The 23397-nt window shown below is 32.9% G+C and overlaps 1 protein-coding gene across 4 annotated transcripts in view; it reads right to left on the bottom strand.

Moving 5' to 3' along the window:
- Positions 1–7347: 7347 nt before the first annotated feature.
- The window catches only part of LOC125065608, a 187273-nt gene continuing 171223 nt past the window's right edge, over positions 7348–23397 (bottom strand). For 3 of the 4 annotated variants that reach the window (XM_047673324.1, XM_047673325.1, XM_047673321.1), the window contains 13 exons: positions 18856–18931; positions 17842–17934; positions 16292–16353; positions 14700–14771; positions 13967–14104; positions 11904–11969; positions 11590–11781; positions 11219–11438; positions 10833–11088; positions 10524–10692; positions 10121–10336; positions 9877–10043; positions 7418–9758 (listed from right to left, as the gene is read on the bottom strand). In XM_047673324.1, coding sequence (XP_047529280.1) covers positions 7964–9758; positions 9877–10043; positions 10121–10336; positions 10524–10692; positions 10833–11088; positions 11219–11438; positions 11590–11781; positions 11904–11969; positions 13967–14104; positions 14700–14771; positions 16292–16353; positions 17842–17934; positions 18856–18931 — 3522 coding nt within the window. In that variant the 3' untranslated portion in view covers positions 7418–7963. The other variant, XM_047673322.1, reaches the window with a different exon arrangement.

Genomic DNA, 23397 nt, shown 5'->3' with positions numbered 1-23397 from the left:
TGAGAACATTTTACTAACTATTTGGATGACTATTTAGATCGGTTGTAAAACATCATTGCAGTGGAGATTTTTAATTAAAAAAATCTTATAGATATAACTTATTTTATAAATAAGTAACAGCTACAACTTCAACAAATTGTATCTTAAATTATACTCGTATACTTATATACTAATATTTTAAAAAATGTAAGTATCGTTTGTTTCTTTTATACCAGAAAAAATACTGATTCAATTGATTTTTTTATGGCATCCTTTGGCGTTCTGGCAAGTGGACCACCTGATGGTAAGTGGTTATATACATACGTTATATACATAGGTTATTCGACATTGATGATGAATGGCTCGGTACACTGATGTTAGCCGGACTCCACGAAGCTCATAAGCCTATGATAATGGGACTGGAGAGCTCTGGCATCAAGATCAGTGCTGATTCTGTTAAATCTAAACTCCTGCAGGAAGTTCAATGCTCGGATAATTCAGCATTCTTCACAAGGAAAAAGCTCATTCAAGGAAAACAACATGAGTCAACAAAGGCCTACAAAGGGCCCCGATGTTATACATACACATATACGTATACATACGTTATTAATGTTGGTCATATACAGCGCTGTATGAAATTTTAACAAATTCTTACATAACCAATGCGCCACCAACCTTGGGAACTTAGATGTTAAGTCCCTTTTGCCTGTAGTTACACTGACTCTTTCGCCCTTTACGGCACACAACAATGCTAAGTATTGCTGCTTGAAGTTAGAATATATGATAAGTGGGTCTAGCTACCCAGACAGGCTCACGCAAAGCCCTCGCACCAAATGTGTTTGATTTGAAACTTTCATATTATATCGTTTTAGAACGGACGTAGAACATTTCCTTTTATAGTTTGTATTTCGAATCAGCCGTATCAGAAATATTACATTACATTACATTAGCAGCCTGTAAATTTTCCACTGCTGGGCTAACGCCTCCTCTCCTTTTGAGAAGAGGGTTTGGAGCATATTCTACCACGCTGCTCCAGTGCGGTTGGTGGAATACACACGAGGCAGAATTTCGTTGGAATTAGAATTCACCGCCAAGCACGAGATGAATTATAAACACAAATTAAGCTCATGAAAATTCAGTGGCGCCTGCATGGGTTTGTACCCGAAATCATCGGTTAAGATGCACGCGTTCTAACCACTGGGCCATCTCGGCTCTCTCAGAAATATTATGATATTCGCTTGTGTTGTAGACAGTAAAATATCTATAAGTTTAACAAATAAACAACATCTGACATCAAATCGACATGATATAATTGATTGAGATTTTGAATAAAGTATGATATTCATTATGGATTAACGAAAAAATGGCGTATTGAACGTCGACGAAGCTATCATGAGAACTTTGGAAGTATATTAATCAAGAACTGTTAGTAGTGTACAATATAATTGATCTATTAGCAAATCGCATAGAGGACGTAAATGTAAATAAGGTTTATTTATCTTAATTCTTTCTTTGATTGGAATGGGCTATAGAAAGGTGAGGGACTGTGTTTTGTCATACTGTTTGCGTGATGTTATAATGCATTCATTCATTCATGTCAGCTGAAGGACGTCCACTGCTGGACGTAGGCCTCTCCCCCAGATCGCCACAACGACCGGTCTTGTGCAGTCCGCAACCAGCGGCTTCCCGCGACCTTCACAAGGTCGTCGGACCACCTTGTGGGGGGCCTACCCACGCTGCGTCTTCCGGTCCATGGTCGCCACTCGAGAACTCGTTGGCCCCATCGGCCATCGGTTCTTCGAGCAATGTGATATTACAATGTGATGTTTTAATATTTGTTAATAATTATTGGTACGTTTTAATGATCATACGTAATTGTATTTGACGACCTCCATGGTCGTAGTGTGTACACCGGTTTTTATGGATACGCCACTCCGAGGTCCCGGGATCGATTTCCGGCCGAATCAATGTAGAAAAAGTTCGCTAGTTTTCTGTGTTGGTTTTGGTGTTTGTGGTACCATCGTTAATTCTGATTTTCCATAACACAAGTGCTTTAGCTACTTACATTGAGATCAGAGTAATATATGTGATGTTGGCCAATATTTATTTATTATTTAGTATGTAACTTTTAAAAGACTTGTACGATTGAGGACAATATAGTGGAAGTTATTTTTGGTAGTACTGGGCACTTTGTAAGATGCAATTTTGGTTACGCGTGTCGACGCCTAGCTACTTTTACCTGGCAACCTCTCAAAGATGGCAACGGTATTTGGTTTCGACTAAAAAGTTATTGGTCTTAGTTGATATTTAGTGGATGACTGGCATTTTTTTTAGAGTGCTGGGTCAATTCTTATGACACATCTTGCCGTAATTGTCATGTCCAACTATCATTATGATTCAAAGCTATTTAATTTAATATTAATAAGAGGAGCTGTATCCAGTTTCTTTTCTCTAAAAAATATTATATTAATCTTGTATATTTACGAGTGCAGTCATAAGATAGTTAGTAAATCTGTATACAACAAAATAACTTACGATTTATTCTAATAATAAAATCTAGTATAAAATACTTTTACGATTACGATTTTTTGTGTACATGTTACTTATTTCAAATTTAAAAAATGTAATGTTTGTATTTAGCTACCTGGCTTCAAAACACGACAATATAAGATAAATCTTCATTCTACTTTTACAACTAATAAAAGAGTTAAAAATATAAAAAAAATTGCAACTGCAATTCTCGCTACAAATGTTAAACAATGTGTCGCTTATAATGGCGCTTAACATAAATTAGGGCAACTAAAATGGCGGGCAGTGGCATGTAGCCGTGCGGGTTGGCAATGTTGGCATCACCGTGATAGAGACCGCTCGCCGCTGCCAAATTGCCCCGTCCGCTTATCATTTGGATTATGTCTAGCGCGGCTACAGTATACCACGTCACGGTTATCCAACAATTTAAACCGTATGGGCCAGGTCCAGGCGAATTATTTAAGCTATTGACTAAGACTGATTCATCAAATTGATGGTACCTACTTTATAAACTTTTGAAACATGATTTTAACGTACGACTCAACGGACTTGCTTAATATTTTATACTGAATATTAATAATATATTATAAATGCGAAAATTAGCTTGTTTGTTTGTATGAACAAACAATTTGTCTGTTTGTTACTCTTTCACGTCTTAACCACTCAACCTTATCATGAAATTTTGCATACAAGGGGAACAGAAACTACATATTAGGGTACCTATGTCTTCATGTGCAGGCGAAGCTGCAGGCGGGAACTAGTTAATAGAAGCATATTTATAAACGATTTTTTTTTTCTATTTATTTCGAATACATTTTTAGTAATTAATTCAGCACAAGGCGTCCACTAAAAAGCAATTTCCTTGGACATGTTGTCGCTGCGCTTTTGTAAATGACCTTTTATTCACATTCCCAGCTTCCGACGGAACATTAGAATAGCAGAATTTTGTTTCTCTGTTGGCTGTAGTGTCCAACTGTAACCACGGACCAAACTGTCTGTGCTTATTTAAGGACTTTGTGGTATTACTAAACATACGGAACTGTTTAAAGTTGTAACTATAAAAAACTCTTTTCGTAAACTAAAATTAAAGTCTTAAATAAAATTGTTTTTGTGATTTCAAAGGCAGTGAATGGTATTATTAACTTTCATTTACAAAGAACTCTAACAATAGAACCTTTTTATAGGATTCTCCAGAAAAATAATTAAGGCATGCAGACAGGCTTCAAAAATTGAAAGTAACTGCATTTTGCTGAGATAAAAAAAATGTATTCTATATATTGACAATTTCAATAAAGTTGTTTAGAGAGTACAATCTCGAAACTCAACGCAAAACAAGATCGTGATATGTCAGAAAGTGATGTGCAGCTTTATTTGTAATAATTATAACATTTAAAGGTACACATACACTTGTCTGAATAGCGTATCACCGTCAGTCGGTCTTCAATAGTGGAATGAGACACGTACCGAATTGCAACAGAATAACAAGGCAGACCTAGTTATTTAAAGTAACAAATTATCTTTAAGGTAGTGACTAATTACAAATGTTATAAAAGGAATAAGGTAATAAATTTTAAACCATCTACAATTATAATAAGCCTCTAGCAATTAACGCGGTTAAAGTTTACTCGAAATGTTTTATGCTTCACGCATCAGATTTTCAACATTCAGTGTAGCTACGTAGTGCGAATCAAATGAAATTCTCGTTCCATTCGACGCATCAGTAACGTGTGTTGCAGTTTAAAAGTTGGAGTATGTTTTTTACAAAATTGTGGATTTTTCCGGGCCAAGGCGCTTGAAGGGAGCCGATGACTTGGAAAGCATTGGTCTTCTCGCTCGATTTACACTGCAAATTGATTTTTATATCGATAGCCGACTTCATGTTTGTAAGCATTTCGGTTGTCATCGCTGCCTCGTGAGATAAGTGTTATCTATCCATAGGTTTAGTGACGTGATGACTGTTAGATGACGTCATACATTTTAACTGTTATAGCAAATATCACATTAGGGCGCGTGAATCAATGTAACTAGCCTCTAGTTAATAAGGCAATAATATCTTAGTTCGCTTTGGTAATTTATGCGCCACCAACATGGTTAATATTTCTAGCGGTGGCAGTGTCTATGGGCGGCGGTGACCGCACACCATCATTCTTATCCGTCTATAAACATATATTGTAAAAAAATCTGTATATTTACATGTTTTATATATTCCTTAGCAGATGCATATATAAATAAACGTAATCCAACAAATATATTCAACTTACTTTTGAAACGGTCCTTTTGAAGGGTCGACTCTGTGTCAAGCTTCCTGAAAGGCGTAATTTCTGTTCCTTTGCACTCAGTCCGCTCCTTTTATGTGAAATTCTGAGCATTTAAATATGTGGCACTCTGTGACGCTTACTGTGATCAATGCGTGAAAGGCTTAAGAGCTCGGCAGTAAGTAACAGCTCTTTGCATCGGAAATAACTACATTTACATCCGTATTCGTTGATTTTCAAACGGGATACATAAATTTAATTGTACGACTATTACATGAATATGATTGATGAAAAGAGTAACAGCTTAGTTTCATCCCGGTTCTGCTCTTAACTTACGTAGCTTTAAATAAGATTAATCTTGTGAATACTCGATTCAAAATTCCCTATAAGACCCTATTCGAATAAAGTATGTTTTTACAAAAAAAAATTGGATGAAATCCATCCAAATCTATAATTTCATCAGATATAGGATGACTGTAAGTAACAACGCTTTAATTTAACTAATAATAGAAGTCGAATCTCTTTGGTCACCTGGTATTAAGGAATCAGATTTGCCGGTAAAATTTGGGAATCTAAAACGAATATATAGCTTTGAATACACCGTAAAATAAGCGCCAAAAGAGATTCTATCACTTTTAACTGTAATTAAACTGGCTGATTTAAACACAGCTATACGAAGTATAGTAGTTCGGTCGTTATTTGAATTTGTACAAAGCTCTATTATTTGATAATGCGAATACATTGAATGATTTTGAGCAAACATCACAACAATTATTATTGCATCACGTTTGTTTGTAACGGGCAATTGTATGCACCTATTTCAATTTTGATATATGTCATTGTTTGTACACATCTATTCAACTGTGACTCGGTGGATAAAGTTCGCCGGCAGTAAACTTGACAAGACTTAATAACAGGGACAGTAACTTTGTCGCTTATACAACCCACTTTTGGCTTGTCGAGAACTTAGTCTTAGTTTAACGTTAACCTTAAATAGCTCAACGAAATGCCATTAGCGCTCAATTGTGTAAATGTTATGTTATTTTTTTAAGGTAAAATCTTTGATGCGCTTTGGGTATAAACGGAATTAAAAATAAATTAAAGGAATAAGTTTGATATGGTATTAACTAAACTACTAAAGCCCAAAGACAATGTTCTATGATTTTTAAAAAGGTTAATTGTAAGAACTGGAACTTTGACAGGTATTAATTTCTTGTAATTTTTATTATTTATCGTTGCTTTAAAGCAACACTCCTATGAGTTTAATATTAAAAGCAATTAGATACATTGGAATAAAATATCATATTTTTGCCGACGTGCTTAAGTTACTATAATAACCACGGTCCCTTACTACATTCCAAGCGACAAGTCACACATACATATACATGCATACATGTCGCTTGGTACGTACGATCACCACACGAATTACCGAAGTGAGGAGGGCGTGATAGAAGTTTTAATTACATAACATAAGCAGCCCGTAAATGTCCCACTGCTGGGATAAAGGCCTCCTCTCCCTTTGAGGAGAAGGTTTGGAGCATATTCCACCACGCTGCTCCAATGCGGGTTGGCGGAATACACATGTGGCTGAATTTCGTTGAAATTAGACACATGCAGGTTTCCTCACGATGTTTTCCTTCACCGCCGAGCACGAGATGAATTATAAACACAAATTAAGCACATGAAATTTCAGTGGTGCCTGCCTGGGTTTGAACCCGAAATCATCGGTTAAGATGCACGCGTTCTAACCACTGGGCCATCTCGGCTAATAATATTTTTCTTTGGCCTCAAAGTTTTAATTAATTTTGAGGTTTTTTTTATTATTTCATTTAGTTGTTGCTATACAATACCAGATTGATTGCAATGGTTCGTATATTATTATTTTTTATTATAATTACATTATATTAACGTGAGTTGTAAAGTATAAAGATATTTTTTTTATATAAAAAGTTGGTAACGACGGCTTCTCGAGGTAGACACTATTGTGAATGATACCCTAAGGATACAGATGCGATAAATCTTGGTCCATTGTCACAGGACCAATTGACACCGAGTTTTCCCATCCGTTGTCATTTCCACACGGAATAAGTTGTAAGCGTATCAAGATGTTTTTTTTCGAAATGATAGTAAATCGTGACATCTATTTTCTGAAATGAATCGTTTTGAAATCGTAAACAAAGGATCGAGTACAACTAATTATTTTATATCGTCATTACAATTTGTATGCAACGATGTATTTTCAATACAAACAGGAGGTTCTACACAGAACTCATTCATTTGAATTAAAAATTGAATGATGCAAAATTAAGAGTTATTTCAAGTTCCGGTTGCATGTGTATTTATAACTGAGTGTGATGCTTCAATAATAATGACTAGATTCTTTTATTTAAATTTAGTGTAAAATGTAGATATGAGTTAAATAAAACAAATCTTCAATTATTATAAAAATTGTGATATATTCTTTCTTAAACTATAATAATATTTAACTGTACAAAATACATGATGTTTCTAATTTACATAATATAATATATATTTAACAAAATAATAATAATAATAATATTAAACATCTAGAAAATTATTCAATGGCAGGCGACGATCGGTCGTTTGTCAATGCCTTTCTTAGTTTCACTGTTGCAAATTGCTGAGGCCTGGATGAAAGAAAACTTTATAATTTTTGGCACTATTATAAAAAAAAATATATGTCGCCTTAAGCAGATTTATTCTAACCAATTATATAACTGTAAAATAAAAATGACGAAATCGATATTTCAATTCAGTTTTAATTAAAATAAAATCAACAATTGCAATTTACAAAAGCTGAACTTTGTGTAATAAATATGGCGTTATTATATTTAACAATTAATTTGGCTGTGTTAAAAGGTATCATGTAAACTGGTAGAAAACATTTGTTTGAGTTATATGTATTACTTTGCTTAAGCCGTTGGTTGCTTGTTTAATTAATTAACAATAACAACAACAAAATATACAAAAAATAAAATAGTTTAGGTGCTACAGATAATAAAGTTTAATTCTAAACAGAGATAAGTCAGTGCAAAATAAAGTTCTATTACAAAAACAATAAAAGGTGCAAGATTAAAAGAAGACTAATACTACGAGAATGTTATAAACATCGACTAAAACACTGGTAATGTAATACAAATTAACCACTAGAATAGAAACCCTTTAAATCAAACCTGGATCTACTTGTACATGGCAGTTTCTCGTCCCCACAAATCGTACCACGGTCCAAAAGTATGACCCTCTTCTGGTAATTCATTACCATCGGCCGAACGCTTAAGGAGTTTGGTACGTGGCAGCAATTGTGGTCTTTGTTGTTTTAACGCTTCGTTAAACTTTTGATCATCTGATTCACTGTACGGCGCATCATTTCTTCGATCCATAAGTCGTCTTGCTTCCAACCTAGCTTCTTCTTGTCTCATCTTTGATTTCTCTGCTTTCTTGGAATCTGTTTCATAATCATATCTTGAAGCCCGTCTCTCCTGATCACTAAAATACGATATGTTCGATTCATAATATCTTTCTTCTCTCCGTCCATTATATTGTAATGTACTGTCATCATAACTTCTATTTATTTTGTTTCTTGTTCTGTTATCGCGATTTTTTGTATCAACAAATTCTTTCCTTGTGTGACGCCTATCTAATGAATAATCAATTCTTGGTTCAGAAGCTTCGTAGGATCTTGGATCTTTCTTTTGATTTCTTATTTCAGCTTTTGGATATTCTTTATTATTTCCATTTTCGTTGTTATGTTTTCTTTGCTTTTCTTCATTTGAGCGTTTTTTGTATTTAAGCGTACCATTATCGTGTTCATCATAAGATTCTTCGTTTCTAACTTCGTTATTGTTTCGTTCTATTGGAATTCCATAACGATCAGTTGGTTGGTCATTATCTTTATATTTTAATGTCTCTGACGATGCAGAAAACGTTTTAATTTCTTTTGAAGTATCTTTAAAAGTTTTAAATTCCATCACCTTTGGTGGTGATCGTTCATGTGCTGATTTTGATTTATCCGATGACAATGTTGCTCTAACATGTGGTTTGATAGGCGTGACTTCTATTTCTTCAAATTCAGGCATATATGCATTTTCTTTACTGTTTTTGATTTCGTTATCTAAAATTTGTGCTTGTCGACGTCTATCAAGTTCTTGTTGTTTTTTGGAAGTCATATGATCATCAACAATTATGCAGTCATAGGGATCCGTACTAGAGGCCACAGAATTATTATCGGAATTGCTTTCATTATCATATCTTTGCAATATTTCTCGTCTTTTAACAGTTTTCATGACATATCCGTCTCCATTTTCATCATTATAGAAACTATTTTCAAAATTAGTTTTAATAGTACTTGTGTTAGTTAAATCTGAGTGTCGGGACTCGTTTCGAGTAACAGAAAACTCATCATGTTTTTCTTCAGCGATAGATTTTTCAGAAAAACTTTTTTTATTCATTGCTTGGTTTGGATGATAATTCATGTTACCTTTTCGCTCTTTCTCTGCGCGTTCTTCGTGTTGTATAGAACCTAAACTTCTCGCTTGTCTCATACCATTGTTTACCTTTATATCTTTTCTATCGATTGTTTCTTGTGGACGAGATACGGGATTATCAGTTGTGGCAGGCTTATCGGGTATAATTTGTTTTTTAGGCTCCGGAATATCTGGTGCCGGTCTTAATTCCTTCTTTAGTTTCACGAATAGTTTTTTCTTATATTCTGGTACGGTATCAACTATATCTCGGTGTTGCCAAAGAGACATACCTTCCATGATCTCTTCTTGTGTCGTTCGACCAAATTTCCAGAATGATTTAGTCCTTTTTATTTTTTGTGAATCTTTATCCATGTCTAACATATTTCGTAATAATAATTGTTGATCATCAGTAAGATATCCGTTATTTGTATTATTAGGTTTTGGACCCCGCTTAAGGCTTTGTGTTTTCAAAAGATACGCTTTGTTTTCGAAGTTTTGTTGAGCAGATTTACTACAAAAATAATTAGCAAATTAAAAAATAAAAAAAACACTAGCGTTACAACTAAAAATAAAAAGAAACATAAAATATAGCAAAGCACTAATTATTCTAAAATTTAATTCATAAATACCTTATTGGAACACGAAGTCTTTGTGCTTCTTCATCACTGTAGTCAACATCGGGTTGCGGAGGTGGTTCATTTGAAAAACCAGAATCATTAGAGCTATGCAGTGAAACATTACCAACAGCCCCTACAGCTGAAACTACAGTTTTAGCTGGTACTGATTTCTGAGCCACCTGAAACATGAAAAGAAAATTTAGAAAAGAAACAGTAGATACTAACAATAAATTAAACCAATCGAATTATTTTTTACCTGTGAACGCATAGGCAGTGTTTGCGGTCCAAACGTTCTCGTTTCTATAACGGCATGAGTAGTAAAGTTCGCAGCTGATGTTGAGTTTTTCATAGGACCAGATGTTGCTGGAATGGGTGTTTGGTGAAAGTTAGCACTAGCTGATGTGCTAAGAGCATTCGGAGATGGTGCAGGCAAAGTTGGAGGTAATCCTGGAGAACTGTTGGCAAGTCGTCCCTGTAAAAGTACAAAAATATATAAAATAGTTGTTCATAACGTTAATTTAGAAAAGTATAAATATATATCTTCATGAGTATTATTTATCTTTTTAAGTTAATTACAAAAAAATATTCAAGAAACATTATTATTAAGATATATATGATAAATATTTATGATAGGAATTTATTTTCTTTACTATTAATACCTTAGTGACGTGATGAGCTGTAACAGTGTCACCAAACATTCGTGTCGGAGGGTGAGAATGCGCGTGAGGTGTGGTGGAGTTTGAAGAAACCTGCGTGTGTGAAATTGGCGCCGGCGGAGGCATCTCACTTGGTGTTTGGGCAATACTCCAACGGGCAGGAGAATTGTTGCTGTAAATAAAGTAAAACTTGCTTATCTGATGAATGTCCATCTGATATGTCCATTTATTCTAATTTAAGATTCATAAATAATAAATTACACTATTAAATAACTTTAAATATATTGTTAAATAAAATAGAATATATCTTACCCCGTCTCTTCACTGATTATTGGTTCAGTGTATGCTAATGGAAACCAGCCAGCACTATGAGTACGCAGGTTTTCTCCATACTGCCACCCCTTGGTCCTATCCCCAAGCAAGGCCAATATATCACCCTGTTGGAAACTGAGCTGGTTATCTCCAGCTGCTGAGTATGCGTATAAAGCTCGAGCTAATGGGGGATCACGGGATGTGCTAGTTGGTGGAGCAAGAGAAGATGGGCGGGTTTTTGTACGAATATCCGTATCTAAAATCATAAATATAAATATGTTAAAAAGGCTTTGAAAAAAAAAATCCGTAATTTTTTTATTTTATGTTTATCATTTTTATTATCTATATTTGTGAGTGCATCTTGTGCACAAAGGAGAAATAGATACCTTGATCTGTGTTGTGTAGGCTTGCTTGGAGGTTTAAATCAGACTTGGCTCTAGACAATCCTTGAGTAGGAGATCCTAAGTCTGCAATAGATCTAACATCTAAGCACGAAGCATCAACAGATCTAGTTTTTCGCAAAGCTGAGCCAACAGATGCGCGATCATCGTCATCACCATTTCGTGGGCTGGCATATACATCTTCATCAGCCCAAAATGACACTTGCTGAAAAATAACATTTGACCTTAGATGGCTGTAAAATAGCACTTAGCGAGAATTAGCATCATAATACGGGTAGAGCATTATGATGTTTCGAGACGTAAGAAAATATTACATGGTACATCATTTACACCCGGTAAGTATATTTTGTACATACCCTCATCCTGCTGACAAACATAGCCTCCACATTAGATGGAAGGAATTCTCGTGTTCGTGATACTTCGAGCCACTCATCTAGACCAGTATTGTAGGCAGTCGCGCCAGCTGTATGATAAGCAAGCCAATGTTTTGCGAGTGAGCACTGGCGCTCAAGGACAAATCCATATCGCCGACGTTCTTGTGTCATCGCCTTTAATCACAATCCAAATAAAATAAAATAATATTTTTTTAAAATATTAAGTAAAAATATGTTTGTGAGTATTTTGAAAAGCAGGTAAGTATAAATTCTAGAATTATAGTATTGCTACTTACATTCTTTAAGCTTTGCTCACAAAATGCATCCAACTTGGTTTTTTCCTCCTCCAAAATTTGCATACTCTGTAAATAAGAAATAAATATTAATAAAACCTAAATTCTTGATAACAGTATTGTAGAAGGATTTAAAGGGATAATCATGTGGAAATGAAAAACAAATGAAACTTTTCCTTTCGCAAACAACTAAGACAATTAGTGAAAGACCATTTTTTAGTGATTTTTTTTTTTCAAAAGACTTCTGTACAATTTCGCAAAGGGGCACTTTCTATAGCAAAAGAGACGTAAGATGAACTAATTTCAGCAATCATTTTACTTTAATAAGTCTAACTTTAAGGTCGCGATGACTGGCTTATAATCAATTGAGCCCTTTATGTTATGAGAAATCAATTTAATAATTTGGGTTTCGGAGAATCTTCGGTAAGTTGTGAAGCGCTTCAAGTGAGTTATTTACGTGAAATTCGATGCAAAGTTATGATTCCAATTATCTGTTCAGAGAGGTATTGTTCCCAAAACAACATCAGAAACTTATCTAAGAGGCTGAGAGAGAAAATGTATTCATATTAGAACAATGTATTATCTTCTATTCTATAATTAAGTATAAATAAACATTATTTATATAATATACATTATTGTCTGTGATTCATGGAAACAGATTTCGATGATACATTGTAAGAAACATTACGAGAGCTGATAGATTTATTTCAATTTATTTTGTATTTATGCAATTAATTTTGCTCAATTTTATAAAAAACAGTTAACCAAATGCCGGTGACCATTAATCCGAACCTATATATATTTTTTTTTATATAAAAAAATCTATCAAAGGTCAATCAAACACATCAGGCATAAAGTGAAAAAAAGGGTATGACCCAAGGTGGATTTGGAAAAACTAATCTCATCACAGTGCTCAGTAACAGCCTGTAAATTTAGCCCACTGCTGGGCTAAAGACTTCGTTCCCTATGAAGAGAACATTTGGAGCATATACCACCACGCTGCTCCAATGCGGATTGTATTTAGAATTTCAATCTCAAGATATCCGATAGTGTATCCGATTATGTAAATTATTATTATTTTTACCTTATTCGATTTTCATTTCATTTTGTGTACTTTACTAATATCTACATGTACATGACATATATTTACGAGTTTAGTATGTAAAGTAAAAATATGGTAATATATAAAATCTCTTTAAGGACTATGTTTTTATTCCAGTAAGAGTACATTTACCTAGATATTGTTTTAGAAAATAGCCAGACAGATTTAGGCTGAGTTATTGACACGTAACTAGATCCCTCAGGTCAAAAGGCTTTTCCTACATATACTGGTGTTAGTTTCATATTAACTTAAATTTATATAATGATCATATTATATTTGGTATTTTGAGAAGAGAAAGAAAAGAACTCGCAGGACTTCTAAATAAAAAAATTCACACGTAAGACTTTTTTTTATCATATTTTTATGAATAGGTAAATACATATTACTATTACTGTTAACAAAAGTTGGAAGCCAGACGCGAACATGTTTCCCGATTATATAATTATATCAGCCTAAAATATTTCCCGTGTAAAGCTTCTTCCATTCTCAACATACGTTGCCAACCATTAAATATAAGATGTTATGTAATTATGGTTTAACTGCCTCGTTTGTTTAGTAACTGGCTCTTACGCTTGCAGACCCAAGTTCCCGGATTCAAATCCGGGGATGGATACAAAATGACCTAATAGAATAATAAAAAAAAATTTAAAGGTCTTTAATTATAATGATACACTGGTTTTTTTTAACTGGAGTACTGCGATACCAATTGCACTTCGTGATTGCATTATTTTTCAGTCATGAAATTATACTTTGCGTAATAATGTTGATGTTTATATAAATCCAATATTACATTAAAAAATTAATGCTTGCTTTAGTTCGACCTATCGTTCTAGTTTCGAGTTGTAAACAACCTTGTGCAATTGTCGTTGGTATTTTTAGCATATTAACTTCTTAATAATTTGACGTATAAGATATTGGACAATTGTTTACAAAACAATCAATGAATTATTAGTTACGTAACTACCTTCATCTCCTTATCCATCGCAGAGCCGACCTTAGTGACGTTGGTTTTCTTTTTTCTTTGCTTCTTGATAGTGGCTGCCGCCTTGCTGTAGCTCTCAGAGCGAAGTTTGTGTTGTTGTAAAAACCTTTTTTGTTCCGACTGTAAATGCAACAATTTAATCACTTTGTGTTTTTGGGAATTTCATACGAGTAATTTAAAAAAAATTAAACATTTGGTTCGTTTTTATCAAATTTGTCACGGAACAATAAACATTTGGTAATTTTATATCACTGTGTTTTCATAACTTTTGAATGCAATTAAAAACGCATGTTTATTGCTTCGGTATGAACAAATTCACCAAATACAATCTGTAAATATGAACTTTCGGTTGGATTTATATATTTATTAATCAAAATCTATTATCGATTCACGAAAAGTTTGCATTATATAATTATTTGATTGATTAATTTCAAACTCTATTATTGTTTGCTAAATAAATGTATGGATACCAATAAAGATACAATGAAATGTGAACTTCGATTAATATTATAACAATAAGAATCGTGACCGTAATGTTTATCTTTAACCGATCGTAAATTATTATTAAGTAATTCAATTATTTATTGTTCGATAAATAAAAAAATCATCTTATGGTTAAATGTATTTGCTTAAATATCACTTTAAATTATATTTTTTATAAAAATCTTTTCGATTAAAGTATTTAGTGAAAGTTTTAATTAAACTTTATACGAACCTGCACGACTTTAGTATCTTTTTCGAGATTAGTCTCCAAGGGAACCAGCAAATCGACGTAAAACGCTTTCAGCTGTAACAAACGATTTAAATATTATATAACATTCTAATCAACAATTTAAATTTAATATGTTCAGTAAAGGAAACTGGCGGCCCTTAAATTTTTACAATGTCTTTATATAAGTAATATAATAAAGTTTATTATAACATTGTTTTTGTTTTGTTTGTACGCGAATATATAACCTGCCAGTCGGATTTGAATAATTATTAATAAATTTGATAGCCCATTTGTTGAAAAATATTATATTATATATATTAACATCACACTGCGGCAACTGGGGGGGATAGAGTAGGATCGTTTAACGCGAAGACAACCACGCCGAGCAGTGCTAGGTGTAATATACAGATTGGATAAATAATATTATTGAATATTTTTCATTATATGGACTGGGATAAAATATGAAAAGTTTCATATTATTCAACTTGCATTTATTTCATTTAGCACCACATTTGCAGTTGAAACTGCTAAGTGTCGTTTATTTCTTTCTTTTTTAAGATATTTTGTCGCATAAAAATTAATGAACAAATATAAGTAAATATAACTTATATACTAATAAAAAATTTGTGTAATATAAGTAAGCATTTTTTTGTTCTATAATGGTTGTATCTATATGTAAATTATTTTTGACTTGTTAATTTAATATTAAAGTTATTTTTATAAAGTCTATCCTTATATGTACGAAGCGATGGTTTCTCAAAGATAATTTTCTCGTTACTGTAGCCGATGCGGTAGCTGTATTTACTGATCCATCTATCAATTCAACATTCCATCTTGTTTATATCTAATTAAACGTCGACGCTTTTACGTTAAATGACATACTTAAAAACTTTTTCAAATTAGTTTTTATAACCATTCCATGTGAATATGGAATTGAAATATACCCTCGTGATATTGTTTATAAGAGCCGAGGTGGCCCAGTGGCTAGAACGCGTGCATCTTAACCGATGATTCCGGGTTCAAACCCAGGCAGGCACCACTGAAATTTCATGTGCTTAATTTGTGTTTATAATTCATCTCGTGCTCGGCGGTGAAGGAAAACATCGTGAGGAAACCTGCATGTGTCTAATTTCACCGAAATTCTGCCATATGTGTATTCCGCCAACCCGCATTGGAGCAGCGTGGTGGAATATGCTCCAAACCTTCTCCTCAAAGGGAGAGGAGGCCTTTATCCCAGCAGTGGGACATTTACGGGCCGCTAATGCTAAATGATATTGTTTATGAATAATAGAAAACATAAGTCAGAACATTATACGTATTACTCAACTGCGCGTGTATTTTGATTTTCAGACACGTAAGATTTACTAAGAGTTTTCAGTGTTACTTAGTGCATTTTAAAAATCATTTTATTATCTTTATGTTATTTGTATCGCAGGATGTGTTGTATATTCAATTATTATTATTATTATATTTACTTCAAAGATCACAAGACCGGTATGACCAGTCAGATTGGCAAGAGCTATGTCAACAAGTGGACCTTTAGGTGTTGGTTACAAAGATTATACTCTTAACATAATTTATGTTATCTCACTTACTATGTTCATTTGCTGATCCTGAATTTCTCGATACACCTCTACAACCTTCATAAGAGCAGTGCCTGTAAAAAATTAAACACTTTATATATATGCCTAATAGACACAGTAGTAATAATTTGTATAGTTAAAAGTCAACACCGTCAATATTTGCGTTAGTACAAAGATATATGTCACGCTTATATACTTAACTAGTTTTTGCCCGCAGATTCGCTTACAATTTAGGAGTATGTCGTCAGGTTTTAGGTGTAAAAAAGTAGTCCTTATCCTCACCCGATGTTCAAGCTATAATGGATGCAAACATCCAGTCTTCGACATACACTCAATTCTGTTACCAATCCTATTATTTCCTGCTTCAACAATTTTAATACTACATATTGCTAAGTTCCGCTCTGAAGGCTGAGAGTCGGTGACACTACAGGTACAAAGGAAATAACGACTAAGGCCCCATAGTTGGCATACATCACACAGTGCCAATATCTGTGCCATGTATGCCAACTATGTAAAGGAACAAATGCCGAGTACATTCAGATTTAGTGAAATTAGTTTCGTCGAGTAGTCGAAATTGAAATAATTCAATCATTACTGAAAATTCGATGAATGATGATTATTTCCATATGTTTTTGTTCCTAAATTAAAATTCGTCAATAAGTACCAGAAATAGAAGAAACTCGATTGACAATAGAGAAAAAGTTACTGAGATTTTGTCTTTGCAAACTTATGTATATATAAGTAGATAAATAAAATACAAAATCTAATTATCATATCGTCGAATGGCCTTAAAATCAAAATTAAGACTTTTTGTAGGCGGCATTTTTATTAACATGAAATACTCGGACCAGAAATTCAACAGCCTTTTCAACTACACTGTAACGCATAATAATTACTTACTTTAATTTTTTATCGTCTTTATAATTTAGTAAGAATAACACGAATTATTCTATTTTTTCTAATTAATGATACTTTAAAACAAAAATGTTGCATAAAAATACTGTCAAAAGTATAATTCTTCGAAAGATCGTTAACCTAAATGGATAAATTACGTACTTACGTCATTATACTTCTATTATGGCTTAATAATAGTATTTCATACTGAGACCTTGAACTGTGTTTTAGTATTCCTCTGGTACAAGATTGAGCAACCAATGTTAACTTGTGTAGAGAACTATTTGAACGTCTTGGATGAGTAATTGTTTTTATTACAAGGCAATACGAGTATACGATACATTTGGCATAAGTCAGATTAACTAATCTTAAAAAAGATCTTCGTATCTAGAAAAGAGATAGCTTGGACAATATTGTTATATTAAATTTAGTGTGTTTTGAGGTTAGTTACTTTTGGACATCAAAAATGCTGAAAGGGTTTTTATTGAAACTTTTACAAGTTTCCATTTATGTCAAGTTTATGTTTTTTAAGTCGGATATAAAATATATTTTTTGTATTTAAAATTCTTTCCAACTTATTTTGCTTGGAAAATAATAACCAAGCTTTACTTTCTATATATCATTCAGTGCATGAATTGAAGTACTTAGAAAATAATTCTCATAGTTACCAATATCGGCACATCCCCCCCATGTGCCTTGCTGAGCTTGTCTCCCAAGTTTGCCGACCGCGTCCACGTATAGACGAGATGCAGCCGCCGCACCTGCGAAATTGAATAATAATTACTAGTTCATAGATATTACGATACAGCAACTAGAAATATGAAGTGAAATTGAATGGTTTACATACACCATTTATAAATTTGAATTTAGAAGTTAATACAATTTTTTTTTTTAAAAGATTTTCTTAATAAGGAAGAGTTAAAGAGCGTGTTCCAAAAGCTTTTATTTCTTATTGTATTGTTCTTCTGTACTACTTGCTATTTTATTGGATAGCATACTTTATTAAAATTGTAATCAAAAATTGTTCCAATTTCATGGTTACGTTCGATTAAATATTGTTTATACAAGCAAGGGTATAAATTTGCGATCGTATATAAAAGGTTGAGAGCACTTGACTCTGGTAAACAAAATATTGTATAGAAAATTCAACGTCTTATCAGTTTAAAAAATGTCAATACACTTGAGTGTGCACTCTTGAAAGTAGCGGAAAGCAAGTATCAAGAGTAATACATCGTCGTACACAATGGCAAAGTTTATTGCGTCTAGCGTCGAGTATAATACGCTAGATAAGCCAACAGAGACAATTTGGCACCAACTACGCCCTAGTTTCGAAGCCAAACAAGCGCAACTAAGGTTTTGCATATAGATGCACCCATTTGGCTTACGGTATATAAATTAATTGTCTACGTTTTACTGAATACGCATCATTTCGAATTAATTTGATGACGTCACTCGTTTCTGGATTTCTTATTGTCTTACAGCTTAATTATGATATCATATTATGACCCTGGGAACGATTGTCTCAGATGTAGAAATAAACCTAATTTCATCTCTAGAATACGCATTATTTAACAAAACAAATGATATGCGTTACTTTTTATGAGTACTTTAGCTGAGTTTCTTTGTACTTAAAGGTATTTCTTTTACGAACTTATGCTTTTAAGGATATTGAAAATTCTCACCGTGTAAAGCCTTCAAATAGGCTTTACCAGCTGTTATCATTTGTCGAGCGCCAGGGTTGAATTTGTCCAATATATTCTGAAACAATAGAAAAACATAATTAAATTATTATAATAATGTTTCAAATGTTAAAAACCAACTATTGAATGTAATCATAATTACTGCTTGTTAAATCCTAAAAACCCTTTTTGAAAATAAAATATATTGCACAAAACAAAACATAGTCCAGATATTCATGATATAATAAAATTAATATTATTGTTTTGTATTGTATTAACCCTTGTTATCTACTTAAGCGAACTGGTTCAAACTGGTTTCTGAAAAATTAGGTTCAACAAATAAGCAGACCACTTTCATTTGCAATTGCAAAGAAAATGGGGACTTAGACCGTAAATAGACGTATAGGAATGTGGCCTCTCAAGGATGCTGCAACCTCGTTAGGTGCGGCAACTGCCGGCACTAGCGGCATTCCATTGTAAATATTGCTCAAAGCTACTTCTTCGGAAACCTATTTACTTCAAAAGGACGCATATTTGTATACTGGATTAAATCTTCTGAATGATCAGTCTGATACGGTTTGACTCGAGGATATCGACAATAAGATCAGATTCTTCGTTACGATTGGACAATTTTTAGTATTTTGAATTAAACCACGCATGCGTTTCTTTAAAAAGCATACATTAAAATATATATATTATATACATTATGCTGCCTATTATAACATCTCTACGAGTACGTCGAAGCTCAATTACGTAATTTAAATTTTTTTTTACATCATACTAAAAACTTTTCCGTTTTCATTAATATTATATAAGGTTCATTTTATTATCATATTAACAATTAGCTGAATTCCGACTTGAAAATGCAATGTATACAATGTATGCAATGTGTACACATGTATACAAGTACCAGTACATTTTTATCTATTTGCGCACTCTTATTAGCCGATTCTTGACAGGAAAAAAGTAACTATAAATTTATATAAGCAAGGCAGGCAATAGACCGACGAGGCTATTCCGGCATGTCCCGGTGACATAAACAGTTAAAGTTTTTTCATATCATTATCTCGACTTAATAGTCCAGTGGAAGTTGCAGATGTATAAAAAAAACATTTTATTTTATAAATCGCTTAGTTAGAAAAATAAAGTCAATTTGGATTTTCATTCCAAATATAAAAAATAAATAAATCTAAAAACATATACCGACTCTACCTTTTTTATCATTTTATGATATAGGATATTACAAGCAGCCGATGCATTTTCTCTGTTACCCGAATATAAGGACGGACGAAGGGCAACTACGTGCTAATGTGTTTTACGACATCGTGCCTCCTAATGTCGCCGTCACATTTGTCCTGACGATTTCTGACAGTAATCTACACGCTGTTTAGGAATATGCTCATGTTTACGAATAAGACAATGTCAAAAAGTCTTCAAATAAAACAAATGTTGTCGCTACAGGAATTTATACCACTTATATTTGAAAATATTTTTTTTAATATTATACCGTAGTATAATGGGATAGGTTAGTTATCATATTCACCTTTCAATAGACCTATTTTCAATGGGTACGGCTTTATAATACACGACGGAGAATATGTCGTACATTTTAAAATACCAATAATAAAGACTTTTTTCCAAACATTTTAAAAGCAAAATCTTCAAATACGATTTTGTCTTGTAGCATTCCGTAAGGCGTCGACAAAGTACTTAAAATGTCATCAATAACTTTTGTTTTGCTCTACCGAATGTAAATTTAATATAACATACCCTTCAATGGATATATTGTTTATAAAATTAAAGTAAATAAGATTTCTGCAAGTTTCCTTACGTATATTTTCATTCAACTAACACATTATTTTCACACAAATTGTGAAACATGACAACTTTAAAGTTGCCCGAGTTTGAACCCGCGATGTTTTTGTTTAAGACCCCTGGGCTACTGCGACTCTTGTTTACAAACTGCGATGCAATTCTAAATATAGGCTGCTAGCATAGTGAATGAACTCTTGTAAATCTTAGGGGATACTTCGTACGCGAAAATGGGAAAGAAAACAAAATGCGCACTTATGAAAATTAAAATTGGATCGGGACTTAGAGAGCTGTAATTGTAAATAAACATTTGACTGCCGTTTTCGTATATTGTATATGTAAATATATTATTATAAAATATTGATGATAAATGGTTGAGTAATTCTATTCGCATGTTTAAATATGCAAATTGGAAGAACATCTAATTTCAATAGAAAGGACGGAAATATTTATACATTATTTAACAACAAAAATAAAATCAAATGCCTCGAACAAGGAAAAGTGGTTCGAAATAACAAATTCGTTTTCCTTTTGCATACACAATATAAGATACGGCGCATTGTGAACTAACAGCTCCTAAAGTAATACAGGCGGCTTTATTCCATCCTCTTTATTTGTGGGGCACGTAGCAAATGACATTTGGTACCAAATTGCCTCGGGTAGACTTCGTGACGGGACCCCTTCCTACCAAGCCTAATGTCTTACGCACGCGTTCAACTGTTTTTCTATGTATGTGATGTATGAAACAGAATTCATATCTAGTTTTTTCTATCCCATTAATTTCTTTTTTGCAAGAAAATTTCTTGACAATGTTCTATAAAATAGCGCAGCAAAATTTTGTTATTTATTTATACTCCGGTTTTTTTTTAAGATTCCTCGAGAGTCTTATCTGAGAATTTCCATTTGAAGAGAATATAATTTTATATTGATATACATTAAAGTTTCGAAGGAGATAATATTTTCAAAAGCATGATGAAGGTCTTTTAATTTCAACGTTTGCTTATAATTCAAACGTTATTCCCAGAATTTATTTAAGGCCTACTCATTAAGGCTACATAGGATCAACTTACAACCAGTTTTAGTAAAACATTTACCATTAAATCACAAGGCATTAAATAAATTACTAATTGAGGTTAAGTTGGATACTAGATTCACTTCATTCCTCAGGGCATGTTCATATATGATGGATATCTAAAGATTCATTGAAATCAACATGGCTTTACATAGCATTATCTATGCCAATCTATTTAATAAAACTACAATACGAACACATTATTACAATTCTTTCAGCATTAAGAAATTACTTTATATAAATATAACATAAGTTATATTTTATTTCAATATTAAAAGGCGTTTAGTATGAAATAATGATTTTGTGAAGCAAGCTAGAAACTGTATGTACCATCATAGTCACTTATTGAATACCAAGCAGGCGAAGCCGCGGGCATAGCTAGTTACGAGTAAATTATTATTTTATAAGATCAATGAACTCTTAGAAGGGTAACGATCATCTCATGTTTACACATATAAAGAATGACATTATGAATAATAATATATTCAGAATAGCTAAATTTATGAGTGATTATTGTATATATATGCATAGTATGAATATTTTAACGACTTAAATAAAATTGCTTAAGATAAAGATTGCAATCTCGAAACAATGATATTTTGTTAATATTTTCGTAGTTTCATATAAAAATTTGGATACTCTCGTATATGAAATGCATCATAGAGTAAATAGACTTCGGAGCACACATAGTGCAAAGGCAAGATGTTTGCTGAACACTTGTTGCCCTCGACACAGCGACATGACGTTGTTTACAAGACTTTGAAGATAACTTTGCAACTGCAATAAAATTTTTAGTAGACAGAATGTAATGAAAACCTTGAAAATGTGCACTGAAGCAACCATTATGAAATAACTTTAAGCTATCCAAATATCAAATGAAAAGTTAGGTAAGAGTTAGTGTAACATAAGAATAAGGAATATAATTTCTCGAAAACTTAATTTATGACATTACACGTAACAGCTTGTGAATGGCCTAATACTGGGCCTTCTCTTTAATTGTTGATAAGGCTTGGAACTTATTCCATAACGATTCTCTCATGCATATTGGTAGATAAGCATATGGCAGATTTTCATCCGAAACATGCATGTCTCAATGATGATTCTTTCGCCGCTGAGCACGAGATATATTTTATTGCTAATAAAAATTACGCATGTGTAAACTCAGAGATTCTCGCCCGGGCTTAAACCTGGAATCTTTAGTAAATATTCACATGTTCAACGATCAGTCAGTCTATTTTCTCTTATAAAATTTTATATATATATAAAATCGAATTTATAGAGTTACACTAATAATATATTACAAAATTTGTTAAGTAAACACTGCACGTAGCTAAAAGCAATTACTATAAAATCATTCTTTTTTTTTTGTTTGGCAATTAGTTTGAGTATTTCATCGCAATGAAAGGTGATTGTTAAATTCCAATCTACACCCCACCTTCACTAACGTTAGAACTCTTAACGTAATCAAGAACGTGCAATTTGTTACCAATTCAACAATGCATCTTTGAATTTCTTTGCTAAGTCAAAATAAAAGATTTTTCGCTTTTAACTTTCCTAAATGAAGTTGACTACAAAAGGCGGAGTGAAATATAATTCAAATGAGCGCTCCCGACGCCGACCACTCCTGCCTTCGATTCCGTACTTTGAAAAGTTTAATTTTT

The sequence above is a fragment of the Vanessa atalanta genome, chromosome 8 (genome assembly GCF_905147765.1).
Source record: "Vanessa atalanta chromosome 8, ilVanAtal1.2, whole genome shotgun sequence".
NCBI classification, from domain to species: Eukaryota; Metazoa; Arthropoda; class Insecta; order Lepidoptera; family Nymphalidae; genus Vanessa; species Vanessa atalanta.
Note: the sequence above shows the minus strand (reverse complement) of the source record. Positions and strands in the feature narration are given on the sequence as shown.